The following is an 18,294-nucleotide window of genomic DNA, read 5'->3' on the forward strand; positions in this document are numbered from 1 at the left end:
CCTTATTCATACAATAAAAATGCACTCACTGTGCCAGTTCAGCTCTTAGTGTCAAAAAGATTACATTTCAAAACATTGTCATGGACCTAGTTTATGTTTCTAACTCCATAGCAACTAGGCATATGTCAGAAGACAAGCAAGGCCTAGCTGCACAGTGCAGGAACAAATTATAGCAGGTGCAGGAATCTCTACTGAAAACAAAAAAGGTTGGCTGTCACAGTGGGTCAGGCAACATCCGTGAGAGAGAGAGAGAAAACAAGCTAACGTTTCGAGTTCAGGTGACTGTGCTGATGAAGAGCTGTCAGCTCTGATGAAGAGAGAGAGTAGGAACTGCAGATGCTGGAGAATCTGGGATAACAAGGTGTAGAGCTGGATGAACACAACAGGCCAAGCGGCATCAGAGAAGCAGGAAGTCTGACATTTCAGGCCTAGACCCTTCTTCAGCCTAGGGTCTAGGCCCGAAATGTCAGCCTACCTGCTCCTCTGATGCCGCTTAGCCTGCTGTGTTCATCCAGCTCTACACCTTGTTATCCCTAGCTCTAAGGAAGAGTTGTGTAGACTTGAAATGTTAGCCTAATTTCTCTCCACAGATGCTGCCTGACAAGCTGTGATTTCCAGCATTTTTTCTGCTAAGAGTGCACATGCTTTTGGTTTTTTGTCAGGGAGCATTAAATGTGAATTCTTACATGTAGTTCTCTGCAGACTGTGATGGGTTTAAATATTAGATTGCTGCATGCTTATTTATCAGAAATAAATACATGCACAGTAGTTGAATCTGTGTGCTCAGGTTCAGGCAGCCTCTTGTTATGTTAGGTGACCACCAGAAACAGATACTTGAATTTCAATTTGCAGAGGCTATTTCAGGCCCCTACCCAAAAATGCTACATTTAGTTCTCTCAAAAACGAAAAACAGTAGGTCCCTCAAAACTGCTAATGAAAGTGTAAGTGAAAATGCATTTAATTACATGAACATAGATCCCAAAGAAATAGAAGACTGCTTTTACCTACAATTAAAACTGCTGTGTAATACTATGGCCCAGGCCAATTCTTTCTAACTCCTCCATTGAAATCAGATAGACTGCTGCTTACCCAATGGAGAAAGAGAGAGAGAGAGAGATGACTGGTGGTAAGTTTTACTGGAGGATCATAACACCTCATGAGAGGTTGAGAAGGTGCAGCATCATAAAACAGCCATCCACCCAATTGACATTATCAACTTACTCTAGGGGGTTACTATCTACCAAAGAAAGAGTTCTTCTCTTCTGCATGATATGTACACTGCCCATTGATGAAGGGTTAGTTTGAGCAGCACTTCAGTCATGTGCTGATAATATAAGAGAACCTATTTCATACGATCCTCATGCCATCATTTTCAAATCTTGATTCCAGTTTGTCATTGGGTTAGTGCCATGAGATGTGGGAACACATTTTTGGCCCCAGACCATCACTGGAAATAATTTAGTAAAATTCATAACCTGTTCATTGGCATTGAGATTTTTGTCTGTCAGTATGTCAGAGCTAGTCAAAAAATTGCCCTGTCTCTTGAACAATAAATTTGTATGCATTGAAATATTGAACATATTTTCAATTTTGCAGTTGCTGTAAAGAGTACACCAACAAAAGGTTGTGTTTCCTTAAATTGGAAGTGCTTTATTGATTGTTGTAACATACTGAACTATTCTGAGGTTTCCATGCAAGCTAGCACCAAGCTGTGATGTTTTATCTAAAACAAATTACTGTCACAAAACAACATTGATTTTGATTGGTTTACTTTGACCGATTGATATGTTTTGTCAGAACTAGAATGTGTAGACCTCCTTTTTGAAAGATGTGTCTGCGAAAATAATAGTCATGTGATGCAATAATAATAGATGACAGCAGCCAGAAGCAAGATTCAGGGTGCATGAAAAGCAAACTAAAAAAAAAATTCTTTTTTGTCAATTCAATAGTAACACAGATTGTTAGGAACCAGTGGTCAATTTTTGTACGGTTTGTAATTATCCTTGTTTTATTGGGCCACTAAAAACAATCACGCACAGGCCATTGTAACATTTAGGGCAAATCAACATGTTTTGTGAACACATTGCATGCCACATTATACATCAGTAAGTCCAATGAATAGACATCTGCCTGTATCTGTTGAAATCTAACTTTTTCAATTCTTAGATCTAGTAGTATTTTTTCAGAAGATTATTAAATACTGAAGGGAATAATCTTCTGTCACTGGCAGATAGGTAATTTTGTATTGTTACCTGGATGTCTTGTTCATTTTTTGAAAAAAATGATGCCTGTAGCACTGTGATTCTAATGGTTTGCTGGTAAAATTACTTGTAGGGCTTAGGTGTCATTGGGATAAAATATAATTCTTATTATAATGGTAAGCCAATCTAAATGTTAGCTCTTTGAAATATTTTCATTTTCATTAGCCAAAGGTTTTGGGCCATGCTTGAAGTAAATTGGTGAGCTTTTCTTTTTGCAATTCCCTTACTTTTGAATAAATTAAAGTCTTTCTTATATTGCATTAACCTTAATGCAGAATACATACAAGTGTGATTTTATAGTTGTTCCATATGAAACTTTCTGTTTTTATCAAATGGTTCTGACTGATTTGAAGCAATAATGATGAGAATTAAAGTTCTACCTCCATGCAATTTCTTCTATTGACAGAATCTGAATTAGAAGCTTTGAAAGTTATAAATTACCATTCACAATGTTATTGAATTAACACTTGTTTGTATTGTCTTTTACTTCATAAAATAATGCAAAAGAATTTTATATAGTTTATGTTCGCTTCCTTCCTATTATTGGTAACAGTCATTGTTGACTTTAAAGAATGTTTATTTCAAGAAAACGGTCAACAAAGATCTGAATAAGTCAAAAAATGGACATTTAAAGCACAGAAAAATCTGTTTGTCATGTCTGAACCATTCTTTGCTATTTTGTGATTTAAGTTGAATGCCATTGTTCTGTTTGCTGTCTGTTATTGTTCATCTTTAAATATTGATGCACTTCTCACTTCAAAGGCATCATGCTCACTTACTCCATGTGGCAAAATAGTTTGTGCTCCGAAAACCCTTCAAGTAAAAGATTCATTTCGACTTGCTTTTTTTTAATCAACAATTTGAAATTGACTGTCCTGATCACTAATTCCTTCATCAAACAAATAGTCTTTGCCTTTTCCTCTTTTTAAATTATTTCTTAATTTTAAAAATATCAATTATGCCTGCTATTTGCCCCCTTTGCTCTAGTGAAATATTTGCTATTATTAGAAGCTGTCCAGATCTTAAGAGTTTACTGCATTGTTGCACACATGTAAACATGGCTTATAATTTATAATGTATAGATTTTTCTTTTCTCTCTGCTGACAGTTACAGTTTTGAGTTGAGTTTCCTACCACTGGCTTTGATTTTTCTTTTGATAACACCATTATTGTGGTGAAAGTCCATGAACAGGCATTAGAACATTCTTATTAGAAAATTAAGATCTGTGAGGGAGAATCATTGTCACTAAATATGATTACTACAACTCAGATTTTAAAAGGGAGAAAGGTGTGCTGGCTGACTATGTTAAGCACTTGTCAACTATCATTTGCCAATAGTAATTTAAATCGTACAATCTTGCCATATAGAAAAGCTGCATGTAGACCAGTCCGATAACTTGTCAATTACATGCATTCAAATAAATAAAACTATTTTCGAGGTTTTTGTTATGATAGCCTATTGATTTTATGACACACAAAATATAGTAGACTTTTTTTGCCAAAAATACTGCTCATTTAATTGTTGTCAACGATAATTAAGACATCTTTGTTACCAGATACTGTACGGATGATATTATTCCTACAAATACTTTTTGCACTGGGTTTTTTCATGAAATTTGCTCAAAAATGGTCACAACATAGGCCATGGTGCAAATCGAATTAATCATGGAAAGTCTCCATAAATTGTGTCCTGTACCTTTGAAGAGGCACTTAAGAAGTGTTAGTTTAGGCTCAAGGGCACTAGTAGGTATGTTTCAAAGGTTTATATTTACTAAGAAGCTCACTACTGTGCATTATGTATTAGTTTAACCATATAAAAATATTAATTCATTTGGTTATGTTTATTTGAAATTGGATTATTCACAACTGGCAATTAAACACAGGTATTAAAAATGCAAAAATCAGACAAAGAACTGTGGATGCTGGATTTCTGAAACAAAAACAGAAATTGTTGGAGAAACTCAGCAAGTCTGACAGTATTTGTGGGATAGTCTGGTGACTTTTCATCAGAATTCATTTAATTTCTGTTATGAACTAAAAATGCACATTTTTGAGCCAGACACAATCTCAGCTGTACTGATACAAATTACCACTCTTAAAAATATTAAGAGATGTTTTAAGCGTTATTTTTAAAAAAATATTTTTCAAAACAGCCCAATTGCATTGGTTCAAGTTGGATTTTACAATCAAAAATACATACATAACTTTTAACATAACTTGTGGAAAGAGATGCTAGTGTAATTCTGAGTTCAATTTGTTATTAGAACCCATTTTACACTCAAACTAGAAAGCGTGGCTGCTATGTGGCCCAGAAAAAGAAAGATCTTATTCGGAGAAAATACCATTTTAGCAAACATGAAATAAAACTACCAAATCTAGCACAACTTTGCATGAGTAAATGGTGTCTTTTTTACTTTCAACACATAAAGAAACAATAATATTAAAAATCACTCTGTAACGAAATGAAAGAAAATAGTAGGCACCTGTACTTTTCTGTTATTGAGTCATTATCTACAAGATCTGTTTACATAGCTGGCCGGTAGCGTCAATAAAATGCATACAGTTTAAATTGTACAATTTGAAATAGATTACTCTTGGATAATAAAATGTCTTAGAGGCATAAATACACAAATTGAAATGCCACTCTCAAATGCAGTGAAAAAGACCAAAGTACTTGCTTTGCCACAGGCTCCTTCTGTTAGCTTAACTCTGACACGCAACAGATTTTATCTTCAGAATGCCATTTCCCATCAATTCTGGTGCCTATGGCTTTGACTTTGCAAGCTCTCATCTAAACAATGACCTCATTTCCATTGTTCCAGTCGGTTGAAATCAAACCATGCATAACTCTTAGAAAATGTTATGACAGATTCCTACCCCAAGACATTTGGATGTAAGTGACAGACATTGAGAAAGTCCCTGTTCAAACTGTAATTTTCAGGTCTTAAACAGAAATGCTTTATTTGTATAAAAATGTATTGTCATCATTCCTTAAAAATAGACAATGCCATGTTAACTGTAACAATTGATGATTTGATTTCTTCTTAAGCTGAATTTATAAACATTGAAAGTTGATGTTAAGCAACAAATAATTTATATCTAAATATTAAACACTACATTTTGTGACAATCACAGGAAAAGAAACCAAGCAGGTTTTTTTGCAGTTGTTGTCTATGTGCCTCTCCCCGTTGTGGGTCTTAATTGGATATTCCCCAAAGGTTGGTGCTCAGATTTCAATGTGTTACTAATCCATTTGTAATTGCACTGGAAGCAGCACGCTAGTTTTGTGTTGTATACTCATTCTGATGATTTTCGATCAAACCAGTTCTAGCAGCAGTGTTCATTGACTGACTGAATATGTAGAAACAGGTCTGATATTGTGAGAGGCAAGCACTACTTAAAGCTTACCTGCACTGCTTAAAGCTATGGGATGTGTGTTGTGGCAGAAGCAGGTGATGAAAGTTGTGATCAAAGAGAATCTGACCCAGAAAGAGTGAGGAATGACACAACATAAAAGAGTTCAAAGTTTTCGAACATTGGACTGGATGGCTTGGTAGAAAAAAAGAAGGAAGAGTTTCGTTGAATCTGCACAGAAAGAAGATGGTTTGGTAGACGGTGTGAAGGCAGCGAAAATAATGAACTGTGGAGTCATGAATGCAGCCCGAAAATCTTGATACAATGCCTTGAAGAGTTTGATGAATTCACACAGAGTAAAGCCGTCATCTTAAAATGCTATAACTGCATCAGTACCCTCAGACGCTGCTTAAATCACCGCAAATACATCAGTCACCTACCAATAAGCTCTATCAATCAAACCTCATACCTAACATTCATTTGCTTCACTTATACTCATGCATTTAACACAGCTACAAGATTCACACCCACATCCCACAAGTTGCACACATTGCTAGCCATTGAACCATGCCAACCACATCATGCAAGAGATTAAATTGCACATAATGACACATTTCCTACCTCTTTTGCTGCACAGTATCTGCTCAAGCAGAAATAGTAGCTGCCAACGAAAGGGTGAAAATGAGCACCTGCATGTTCTCACCCCCCTGGATATGATGGCACTGGCCATGATCAGCATATCTGTTGCTGAATCCATGGCCAGTGAAGAGCTGAAAACCATTGAAGTTTATGGTTTGCTTACATCTCACATTTTTCTAAGATCCCACCATTTCCATTGCAGCCAAGCAGAGAGCAGCCAGCATTTCAGTGACAGTCGTTGGAAAATACGGAAGTCTGTATGAAATGGTTCTTAATAGGGTCTTTGAGTACACAAATTAGCTGGTCATTTGCCTGGATAATGCAAGCACTTTGCATTGAAGCCCACTGCTGGGGAACTGTTATGGTGACAGGACAATGCTATAGTGTTGAATTGAAACCAGTCCTGTTTAAGCCGCCTGTAACATTATGCCCATTGTTTCAGCCCACTAACAGGCCTGCTCTGTCACGGTTCATGTAGCAGCATAACTTTCATTGGATGCATGCTGTGGAACTCGGCATAAGATGAGCGCATGAGTCATTAACCATGGTTTTGGCGGAGAGTCCTTGCCCAAACGCGGCCCTTTCGATTCTGTGAAAAGTTAGCTGATGTTACTCCGCCATCTTGCTTCTCCAGCAATTTATAAAATTCTGCTTATAATCATCATAGATATGGTTCCATTCTGCTAATTTTGGCAGTGATGCGTTGTAAGTTACAAGGTCATATTTTAGAAAACAGAATGGCAGGACTGAAATGAAGCAACATACTGTCGTCAACTGCAGGTTAGATTCCTAGAGGATGGTTTTAAATGTTATGACATTCTGACTTCAGAACAATCTATAACCATGCCTCTTCATTCAAGCTCCTTAGAGATCTGCAAAATGTCACTAGCAAGGAACTAAAAGGAATCTAGTGTCAGCAAATAGCAACTAATCCACAAAATGATTTGAGGTAACTCATTCTAGGCTATTTTAAAAAGTTCTGCTTTAATCACAAAACTCTTGAAATCCTGCAATGTTAATTTTTCTCTCAACTTTGCCATCAAATTTGCAGATTTGTCATTTGTGAAAACAAATGACCTGCCAATTTGATTCTGTGCACTGTGCACTTCCTATTTCTGGCTCTCACACTATCAATGAGGTTGAATAAAAAACACCTCTTTCCTTAGTCTAGAAATATAACCAAGAGAAATGTTTAACAAGTGAGAAAGTCAATATTGCCAAACATTATAATTGTTGTTCATGTTAAAATTATGAGATAATACAAATTATATCTACAATTCAAGCCATTCACTTCCACCTTAATTTTGTATTAAAGTTAGCCCATCCCTTTTGTGTGTCAGAGAGATAATAAGCAGGCTTTTTACTTCTGCTTTATATGTGCTGGTATCACAGGTTAGTATTTTTATTCTAACAACATTTATGTGGACAGCAATTACAGTGGATAAAAGTGGTTAGCCCATCAGTCCCTTACTCCTCACCATCATCCTGTTTCACTGTATTAGGATACATTTGATTTCCTCTTTCTAATAAACAGTAATAAACTCTAGCCCCAATTTATTAAGTGGGGAAAAACAGTCTCTCCCTGATGTACAACCCTCAGATATATGCTGATTCCAGATTCAACAATTCTGGATTAAAATATAATACCAGTAGAGGCAATTCAGCAAACATGTCCATTTTCATTGTAGTTTGTGATGCTTGCTATCTTTCTTTCAACTTCTGGCATCTTTATCGTGATTAATTTTTTTTCAATAAGTTACCATGACACCCTGAAAACTCTATTATCCACGTATTCAAACTCTTGAGCAGTGGTGAAAATGTCACAATCAAAACATTAAAAGCAAGTTCTTTTTCAGCCAGCCTCTTGATCACAGCACCAAGTCAATGCATTCATAATGAAACATTTTCTGTTAATTGCTGTTTCACCTTAATAGTGTTTTACATTTGCCTGTTACAAAATTAAAATGATCTTTAAATGTGTAACAAAGGACATTTGCAGAATGTCTGCATTCTCTAAATTGAAACAAATAGATTCTACATAGTTGTGAACTGTTAGCTCATGGTCTTTCATAATATCATAAGGTTAAAATGGTGGCACGATGACTCAGTGGTTAGCACTGCTGCCTCACATGCCAGGGACCCGGGTTCACTTCCAGCCTTGGGCGACTCTCTGTATGGAGTTTGCACATTCTCCACGTGTCTGCATGGGTTTTCTCTGGGTGCTCTGATTTTCTCCCATAGTGTGCTCTGATTTTCTCCCACAGTCCAAAGATGTGCTGGCTAGGTGGATTGACCATGCTAACTTGCCCATAGTGTTCAGAAATGTGCAGATTAGGTGGGTTATAGGGGAATGAGTCTGGGTGGGATGCTCCAAGTGTCATCGTGGACTTGATGGGCTGAAGGTCCTGTTTCCACACTGTAGGGATTCTCTGAGCTTCTAAGTTTTCTCAGTCAGTATAAGGGAAAACTCCAGGAAAGGAACTTCAAAATACGTATTATCAAAACTTTACTTCAACTAAAAATGCTTTGATTAATTGTACTTCAGTACAGTCTTTGCTGTACAAGCCAGTCACATCTCCAGTTTAACATTGGGCAAATTGAATTCTTGAAAAGCAGCAATGCATTTCTTACCAGACTGAAGAGGTGATTATTCTTTTTCTTGCTTGTACTTATGAAATAACTTTGAATGGCTTCAACCCTGTTCCTTGCGGAAGGGATCCTCAGCAAAAACATTGGTAGAATTCACCAACATCTCTCAGATTAACTGTGAATATTTTTGAATAGTCAATTTGGTGCAACTGCAGGAGGATGTTCCACGATTGGGCTATGGTTAATTCTTGAAATGATTGAGTTGTGATGGCTTGGGGAAGAGAGAAACAGACTGAAGGTTCCTCACCATATTTCAGAGGCATATACTCCTGTAGATTTCATTAGAATAGTCTTAGTAGCACCAGCTTTGCAAATGTGTAAGTATCATCTCCGTTCTTGTCCTTGTACAGGATGGACAGATGAGATGTTCCAAAGAGGGAAGAGACAAGAAAATCCTTTATCGGGATATCTTGTTATTGAATGGTTAATTGACAATCTTCATTGCGCTTGGAAGTTTTTTGTTCTGCTCAGTGCATCGATCTAACTGCAGATAATCTATCTAAATTTGAGGATAGTAGAGGAGACATTTAAATGAGAGGTCAGTAGTCTGAGGTGCATGTACAATATCTAGTGAGTATCATTTGACAAAGAGTAGAGGCATTCTGGCTATTATTTGTTTTTCAACCAGTACCAGCAAAATACATTAACTAATTATTTATCTTATTATTGTTTGTAATACCTTCCTTGTGCAATATGGCTGCCATTTTCAACTACACTGAAACTAGAAATGATTACATTCTAAAGTAAATAATTGAATGTAAGGCATTTTGTAATGCCTGATGAAAGCCAGTGCCATATGAATGCAGCCTCTTCTTCCCTCTTTACCTTGCTTTTAAAATGTCTATTAAGCAGCACAAATGCACTCAAATATAAATGAAACCTGTTTCAGTCAAGGCTGAAAGTTAATTGGAAGAACTAGAGATTCAAATCTGCATATTGCATAGATTCTCTGGTGTACTGTCTCAAGGTGTCAGTCTCCAACATCTTAGAAGACATGTTAATTTGAGACATTATGTTCATTAACTCGTTCACATATCAAGTCACTTCTTTGTGCTTTTCATCTGCTTGCATTTGTATTCCACATTGAGGAAGTAAAGTAACTATGGTACAACAATGAAGTGGTTCGATGAAGGGAAATCATGCATGATCTTCAGACACCTATGACTAAATTGTGCTCATGGAAAGTAATTGAAACATTTCGGGGATGTCATAAACTATAAATGAGAATTTTTCAACTGATGGAGAGGCCCTTTATCTTAATTTTAAGAAAAGATATCAGCGATATGAATCCAGAAATCCTAATCTCACACCATTTACAGAGTGGTGAGAGAATGAGGTGAGTTCTAATTTGCATGCCCATAGTTTATGGTGAGACTTAATTTACAAAGTTCACAGAAGCAATTGCATATGCTAAAGTGCAATGGCCTCAATCAGATCTAAAGTTTGCGAATGGGAAGTTCAAAATACAACTTGTGAACTTTAGTACTGGTAAACGAAAGCCCAACTGGCATTATTTGGAAATTTAATAGTGTCCTTTTAGGGAGTTGAAACACCCTTTTGGATATGGCCCTGGTTCACTTCAGCAAGAGATCACACGACCTTTGGGAAGGGTAAAGTCGATTTTGGAATGTGTATGAAAGGTAGATAAACTTGTTAGAACTGCCAGGCACCTTGAAGCTGTTAAGAGAATTGTCAAAGGGATCTGTCAAGCTGAAATTTATGTCCTCTAAACATCAGACATGAGAAGGTTGCAGCTTTAAAAAATAGTGATTACTCAGTATTTCACTCGATCTGTTCAGAGGAGCTCGAGTGTTACCATTGGCAAGACAAGGGCCGCATAAGTGACTTCACAACCTTTCCTTATCACAGTGTGGTGTCTGTCTGTTCATAGTTTGATTGACTGCTCCCAGTTCTTATGAAGTGGAGCTATGAATACAGATACTCCTATTTTGTGAGAGATAATGGAAAATTAAACCTAGTGAATAGATTTTTATTGAAAAAAATGTCATGAATTCAGCTTTAAATACTTAAATACTTTATTTATCTGCTTGGATACTCTGGGAGAGTTGTCTTTGAGGTCTAGTAGAGGGCTATCGGTGTAAGCAGAGTAGCATAGGTTGATGTTATGATGTCCCATGGGGATAGATGAGGAACACAAGTTGGCACAGATGAAACATGGCATAACAATGTCACATTTTCACTTTACTCCCCACCCTGGAATAAAAACCCAAATTTCAGGGATACTTTTCCTGGGTTTGCTTTAGGGGGCTATGAATAGTCTCAACTCTGTGTTCCTGATTCCGAAACAAAAAATCAGACCATGGTCCCTTTATTAAAATCAGCTGAATCCTCAAGTGAGTTGGAAGTGGAGACCTCATTATCACCAATAAGATTTCTTCAATGTGTTTGCTAGTATCAGTGTAAAACACTTTGATCCCATTATAACAGATTTAGGCCTTTCCCATTTTTACTTGTAAAGTTATGCTGGTGCAAATTTCCAGGATGGAGCACATTTTCATGAGCTAATGATGATATTCAAAAAAAAAATTAATTCTCTATATTGTTGATTGAAATATTGCTAATGAGCACTGATGTTGACTGAATATAAGTTTGTGGCATTCGGTAGGTAATTGTTCCTCAACATACAATGTCATAGTTGTGAGAAAATAAAGAACTGCAGACGCTGTGAATCAGGAACAAAAACCAAAGTTGCTGGGAAAGCTCAGCAGGTCTGGCAGCACCTGTGAAGAGAAATCAGAGTTAACATTTTGGGTCGGGTTCTGAGGAAGGCTCACAGGATCCGAAATGTTAATTCTGATTTCTCTTCACGGATGTTGCCCGATCTCCTGAGCTTTTCCAGAATGTCATAGTTGTACTGTCCAGGCATAGTTTTAGTATTAAAGCTAGCATAAAAAATAAAAACAAAACAAACACACTGTTAGATAAAATGGCACAATATCAAAACTCTATTCAAAGTTTTCACTTCAAAACTCTTGAGTTCTGCGATTGTGGCTTCTAATGCTATCTGTGCTACTTGATTAGTGCAGCATTCTGACATGCCCATGTAATCTATTGGTATGTATTTATTGTACAGTGGTTTGACTTAGATTTACACATTTCTACTACAGAAGCAAGGAGTCATTGTGATAAAGAATTACAAATGTTTACCTTCAGAAAGCCCAGTAAACATTGTTTCTGTTTGAATAAATCAAGTGTTGCCCTATTGATGATGTACAATAAACATGGAAGTAGCCTGGGAAGGACAATGAAGGTCAGTGTTACTTAGTTGTGACCTGCTAGTGTGAACAGAGCAGATAAAAATATAAAAATGAAGTGGAGTTTGTCAAGATAAAATATATAGACTAGACTTAGTTTTTCCCGTAGCTCCAGCTTCTTATCCATCTCTTTCATTACCTTTCAACAATGATGCTGCTGTTTCATGTCAAGTGACTGACACCTTTATTTGAAAAAGGGGAAAATAGAATTAGGCTTCAACAGTGGCAATATAATATGTCGGGAAAGAAAAAAAAAACATGCCAGTTGGCTTGACATAGCTAGTCTATCCGATCTGACCTGCAGGTATGAAGATATGATTAAGATTCTTTTCTGCTGCTTTCTCTCAATTCTGCTGCAGATTTTACTTCTGATTCAAAGGATTGACCTTGTTCACTTTTTCACTGCTTTCTCAGATTGTGTTAAATTACTGTTATTCCCTTGAAGTCTACTTTTCCAAACAGAATTAATACACTACAATGTGACAAAATATTGTCTACCAGGTGAAAGAATGGAGCTGCGTGGAATTCAATCAGCTAGGGCAATGTCACAGCACAACACTTGGATGATCATCTTTTATCCAACGGAATCCTTTTCAAGTCAACTTCCAATGTGGCAAACAAATTTCAAGCTCGAAGCCTGAATATCTGTGCGTTATAGTAAATGAGACATGCTACTCAGACAGAGCTACATAAATTTTGATAACTGTGTGGTGAAAATATGGTATTCCCAACCAGGCATCTATTGGAATAGATTTTTTTTAAACTGCAAGCAATTGTAAGTTAGTAAATGATATGTATAAGAAAATGTATTAAAGAAATAAATTTATGTCCTTAGCGTTGACACTTACATCATCTTGTATGTTTCATGTTTTGAAAAAAAATTGTGTGCTGTGAGTGTGGACAGTATGAACAATGCCATTGTTAATTGCCCATGTCCACTTGTCCAGTGAAGGTTTGGCTTGGTTCAACAGAATAAGTTTCCAGTTATTTGATAATGTTAACAATTATTGACCTGGTCATTACCACATATTTATAATGTGGTGTGGCAGATAGTTGGTTTGTATATTATTTTAAATATGAAAGATTGTATTGAGTTATGTCAGAATTGCAGCCAACAGACAGATATTGCACATAAATATGTCAGAGGGAATAACTTACCTTATTGTAGTGGTTAGTTAAGTGTCAAGCTGGGCTGTTTACAGAAAAGCTAAAGGCCTGACTGAGCTGAAAGTAAATAATATAAACTTTACATAAAACCATTTTAAATGGAATATTAAACACAAAACTCTGTATTTTAATCATAAAATGAAAAATCACAAAGACAAAGACAAATTGATGTCCTATGAACCTTCTGGTTATTTGTGGGCGTTTGTAAAAAAAATTGTGTGGAATCATGAAATAAATCCAAATTCATTTTTTTTTACATTTTAGAATGATTTGGTGAGTAGAAATAAATTCAATAAGAAACAAACACACAATTTTAAATAATCAGTTGCTTACAACCTGATGTCAAGGAACAAAGAAATGGACTGTTAAATTTACAGTAGCTCTTGTCAAAGCCTCATTTGCTTCATAATAAAAACAGGATTGTTATCTACATCTGTGATTTTATATAAGTATTATTAATATACAATAATTTTTATTGCAGCTGATTTTCAGCCTAATGGATTATTAAAAACTATTAGCATTCATTTTATCACTTTATGCTTTCCTAATTTGAGTGAGTTAATGTGTTTTTTTTTACTTTGGAATACAAAAAAAGAACAAATTAACATCAGCTGTATCTTAAGGCATGGAGGAAGTAGCTTGTGTCACAGGCATTAAGATTTCATAGTCTTTTCTTTAAGAGACTATTATGGAGAACAGTTACAGTGAACACAAATAAATCTGACAACTGACACAAGGTTTAACTAGTTAATATGGGCTCTTTTCAAAACAAGCAGACAGATGAATATTTTTGTAAAGCTGTTATATGATATTATATAATTTGTTGTTCTGGTTTTGTCTATCATATAACTTCAATAACTTAGTTGGCGATGCAGCTTTCTAATTCTTAATTAATACAATAATTTTGTTTGCTAAAAAAAATTAAATGCCTGAAAAATTTGAAATGTTGTAGGTAGCATTTCTTAAACTTCCAAATTCAAAAATTCATGTGACAACTGTATAGCTCAAGCTTTAAGTATTAACCTTTAACCTTTGACCTTACAGATTTTAACCAATGAAATGTCTCTTTAAACTTTAAAGGAAACAATGATAACGAACGCCTGGCGATTGCTAGACAGCGAATCCCATATCGACTTGGTCGAGTAGTTGATGATTGGCTACTCGACAAAGGTAAAAACATTGATTAAAACTTCAAATAAAAAATAATTTGAACATAAACAAATAGCGTTGGATTGTAACACTAATAAACTTAAAATATAAATTGCCAGTAAAATTAAATAAAACAAATTGTTTTAAACAGTAGTTAGAAATATTTACATTGCGTGTTGAATAATTCTTTTCCCATTATGAAATATCAACAGTTTAATAAGCATACCCCATTAACTTAAGGTTAAAGGGACTGTTAAATATAGACTTCTAATTGTGGTCAATGTACAACATTAATCCTAGACATTTAACAAACAGTGATAAATCCTGTACAGAATATGTTTACTACGTCTAAATTTAGTTATTAAAGGATGGACAATTAGCCGTGATCCATGATTTTTCATTTCTGCAACAACGTCCTTTTAAACTATAGATAACTTAAATAGTGTTTCATGTGAAATTGGAAATAAGATCTGAAGTCCCTTTAACGTTTACTTCAAACATTCGAAGAAATTGTAGTTTGAAAAAAGTTAACAATAAAAAATTACATTTGCTGCATGTTTTTTGCTGTGCAAAAACTGAACCCTTTAAAAGTATTATAAATGATTTTTGTCAAAAAAATCAAGAAGTGGTACTGTTGCAAAAGGCTTGTTCTGTTGGAGTGAAATGTTCCACATAATTTTCTCATTTTATGTGTCACTTGTTAGTTTACATTTGCATTGACAGTTTGTTTTTCATTTTAAACCAGAAGGCAATTTTGCTGGAAGGCAATCAAAATCATCATGTGATCTCACAATACGTTCTCTTATTTTTGCGAAGCAACATTTTGTACTATTGTTAATGCTTGTGTCCTACATTCAATAAAAATTGCTTTGAAAGAATGTTCTACAAAGAAAAAGAGGAGCACACACATCTGATTGCCCTTTAAGCAACCAAAAAAAGTGAGATTGATCGAAGAAAATATGCATCTGTCACATTTTCCATTGAAGAGCAATAAATTGCTATTCACAGTATTTTTCAGTAATTTATTGTGATCATAAACCACCTCATAAATTACTTGTTTCTTCACATAAATGTAAAATAAAATCCTTATTTTAATTAAGTCCACATTCAACATTTTTCCTATATATGTAACGATGTTTTCACAGGACGGCAACTTACAATCTTCAATAGCCAAGCAACTATAAAAATTGGTGGCAAGGACAAAGATCGTCCATTCCAGGGACAGCTAACTGGCCTGTACTACAATGGCTTGAAAGTGCTTAATATGGCAGCTGAAAGTGATCCAAACATCAGAATAGAAGGAAATGTGAGATTAGTAGGGGAGGCATCCTCAATGACAACAGAAACAACAACAACGTCAAAGCCAGCAGAAATATCAACCACCATTATGGAAACTACAACCACCATGGCCACTACTACCACCAGAAAAGGAAGGTCTACAACCACAAGAGATGTCATGACTCAGGTAAGTAACCCTGGATTTTCAATTTCTTCTTGTGTCATTTTTGGAATTTGTGAAATATGTCAAGTTGGTGCCTTGGTCATTATTTTCCATTCTGTGGACCAAGGGAAGAAATCACATTAATTTCCTATAAAAAGTCATAATGAAGACCCATTTTTCTATAGTGTTTTGTGTGACTTCTTTGATTGTCCCTCTAAAAATGTGAGATGCTTCGGAAGGTGCCTGGACAAAGTGATGGATCAGCCTTGCTAATGCCAATCAAATTCAGGTTTCATTACAATAAACCTTAAGAGTCATCTCATGTTGAGAAATATATGATAAAATGATTGAAATCATCCATTGTGGGACATTTGGAAGATACTGGTGATCAAGACAAGTGAATCAGTTTAGTTATCCAGTTAATTTTTAAAATGGAAAAGAGACAATTTTCTTGATTTAAAAAAAACAGATTTAGCAAACAAAATAAGTACCTAAAACATGTTTATGCCCAAGTTTGTGATGCAGCTATCATTGGAATGGTGTAAATCCATGAATTTGCTTTTTGACCTCATTCTCCAGATCATAATGGTGCCACAAATTGAGGGTATCTGTATGTCATGACTATCAGATCCACTGGCCCATTTCCTTCACTAATAACATCAAAAATAGAGAATGAATCAGCAAATAACGTTAAGAGAAATAGAGTGGAAAAATTAAGAAACAGAAGTACCGAGGAAGATTTTCACTGGCCTAATGCTCACTAATTGGTTCCCTGTCTGACAGATTGACTGACATCAGGGGTGTGAGGTGTTGGGGAATGTATAAATCTGCCCATAGGAGAGGAGGTTGACTAAAGATTGCAGGTCTGGAGTTGGTGGATACTATTTGGGTGTGTGAGATTAACTGGAGTGAAGGTTGGGGAGGGCAGCAAACAGGACGAGGATTGAATGCAACGGGTAGGAGTCAATTGAGAATTGATTTGATGCAAGTTAAGGCAAGGTGTGAAGGGAGAAGCTGATCAGTATTGCGGGTTGGCACTGTGTGAGGGGCCAGAGGGCTCAGAGACAAGGGTTTTCTGACCATAATGGCCACTCAGGCTAGCATCTAGATCCAGGACGTGGATGTGAATGCGCTTCATTCCTGAATCAACCAAGTTTTCACTTTAGAAAGCTAGCTGGCCAAGAAGAGAGAAATTTAAATAGTAAAATGATTTTTAAAAAGAGCTTGCAGCATCAAAACTGTATGACACCTCTTTGAAGTGGGATTAGCCACCCGTTCATCTGTTGGATTAAGTTTGAATTGGAATGAGTGTGTTGGAAGGAGGTTTGCATCAAAGTCAAGCTGTTTGCTTTCCTCTTCGTTGAAGTTCAGCCAAAAGAAAGTGAACTAAAGGAGAGGGGCAAAATTTGGAATCATCTCTGTTTGTTGCGAAAGCAGAGGAAAAAAAACATGTTCACTCCTAGAAGACAGGCCTGTTGAATTTTCAGCTCAGCAGTTGCTTAAGAGGACACCAGCATCCTTCCTTTCAACTGCAGACCACAATTTGTGACGTCTCACCCACTGGGACCTGCCAACCTAGCAACTCCACAAAGGAGGACATGGCCACAGCTGGTACAACATGCCCCAGGATCCCAAGCTGGACACATGGACAAAGGAAGGGGTTGTTAGAGAGAGGCATTTCTTGCTGAGTGGCTGTTTGCAAGAGAGGGAAGCCATTAGAGCTGGAATCAAAGGCAGGGAGTGTCAGTAATAGGTTAGAGTTTGGGACAGAGGGAAGAATATAAGATCCAAGTCTGAAATACCGGCAAAATTTTCATCTGGTACATTTCACTAGTATGAGGAAGAAAATGTATGTGTTTTTGCATGATTTGCTTGCCAATTCAACACATGACATGTGTAACAACATTTTTATTTCACAAGCATTTCATTTAAAATATCCAAACTAGAACAGGACTGAATTAGAGGTTTGTTTATATGTGTTATTAATTATTCATGAATGTAATTTAATTGAATGAAATCTATTGCCCTATATATACTGCGTCCAGGAGGTGGTGAAAGAACATTTTATTGCTCTTATTTCCCAAGTATCTCAGTTCAACTGATACAAACTGCACCAAATTTCTAATTTTCTCAGTTGGTCAAATTTAGATTGATGACATTTTCAACTTTATGTAAATCAATCACAAACCATTCTATCAAAGATGTTGATTATTGCCACTGTGGTTGTTATCGCTATAGTTAATGTTTGCATTAACTCTATAAAAACATGAAATAGATTGGGCATGAATTGAGTGTTGTCATGATTGAAAAATTAAAATCTGAGAAAAGCCCAAGCCAGTGAAAACTTAGCTCAGAGGTTT

At 36.0% G+C, this 18,294-nt stretch overlaps 1 protein-coding gene across 49 annotated transcripts in view; it reads left to right on the forward strand.

The window, feature by feature from the left end:
* The window catches only part of nrxn1a (neurexin 1a), a 1,700,803-nt gene that overhangs the window by 1,546,691 nt on the left and 135,818 nt on the right, over positions 1-18,294 (forward strand). For 36 of the 49 annotated variants that reach the window (XM_059648525.1, XM_059648528.1, XM_048536722.2 and 33 more), the window contains 2 exons: positions 14,425-14,514; positions 15,639-15,958. In XM_059648525.1, the coding sequence (XP_059504508.1) occupies positions 14,425-14,514; positions 15,639-15,958 (410 nt within the window). The remainder of the gene's footprint in view (positions 1-14,424; positions 14,515-15,638; positions 15,959-18,294) is intronic. The other 13 variants (XM_059648548.1, XM_059648547.1, XM_059648558.1 and 10 more) reach the window with 1 other exon arrangement.

Source organism: Stegostoma tigrinum, chromosome 9 (genome assembly GCF_030684315.1).
Source record: "Stegostoma tigrinum isolate sSteTig4 chromosome 9, sSteTig4.hap1, whole genome shotgun sequence".
NCBI lineage: Eukaryota > Metazoa > Chordata > Chondrichthyes > Orectolobiformes > Stegostomatidae > Stegostoma > Stegostoma tigrinum.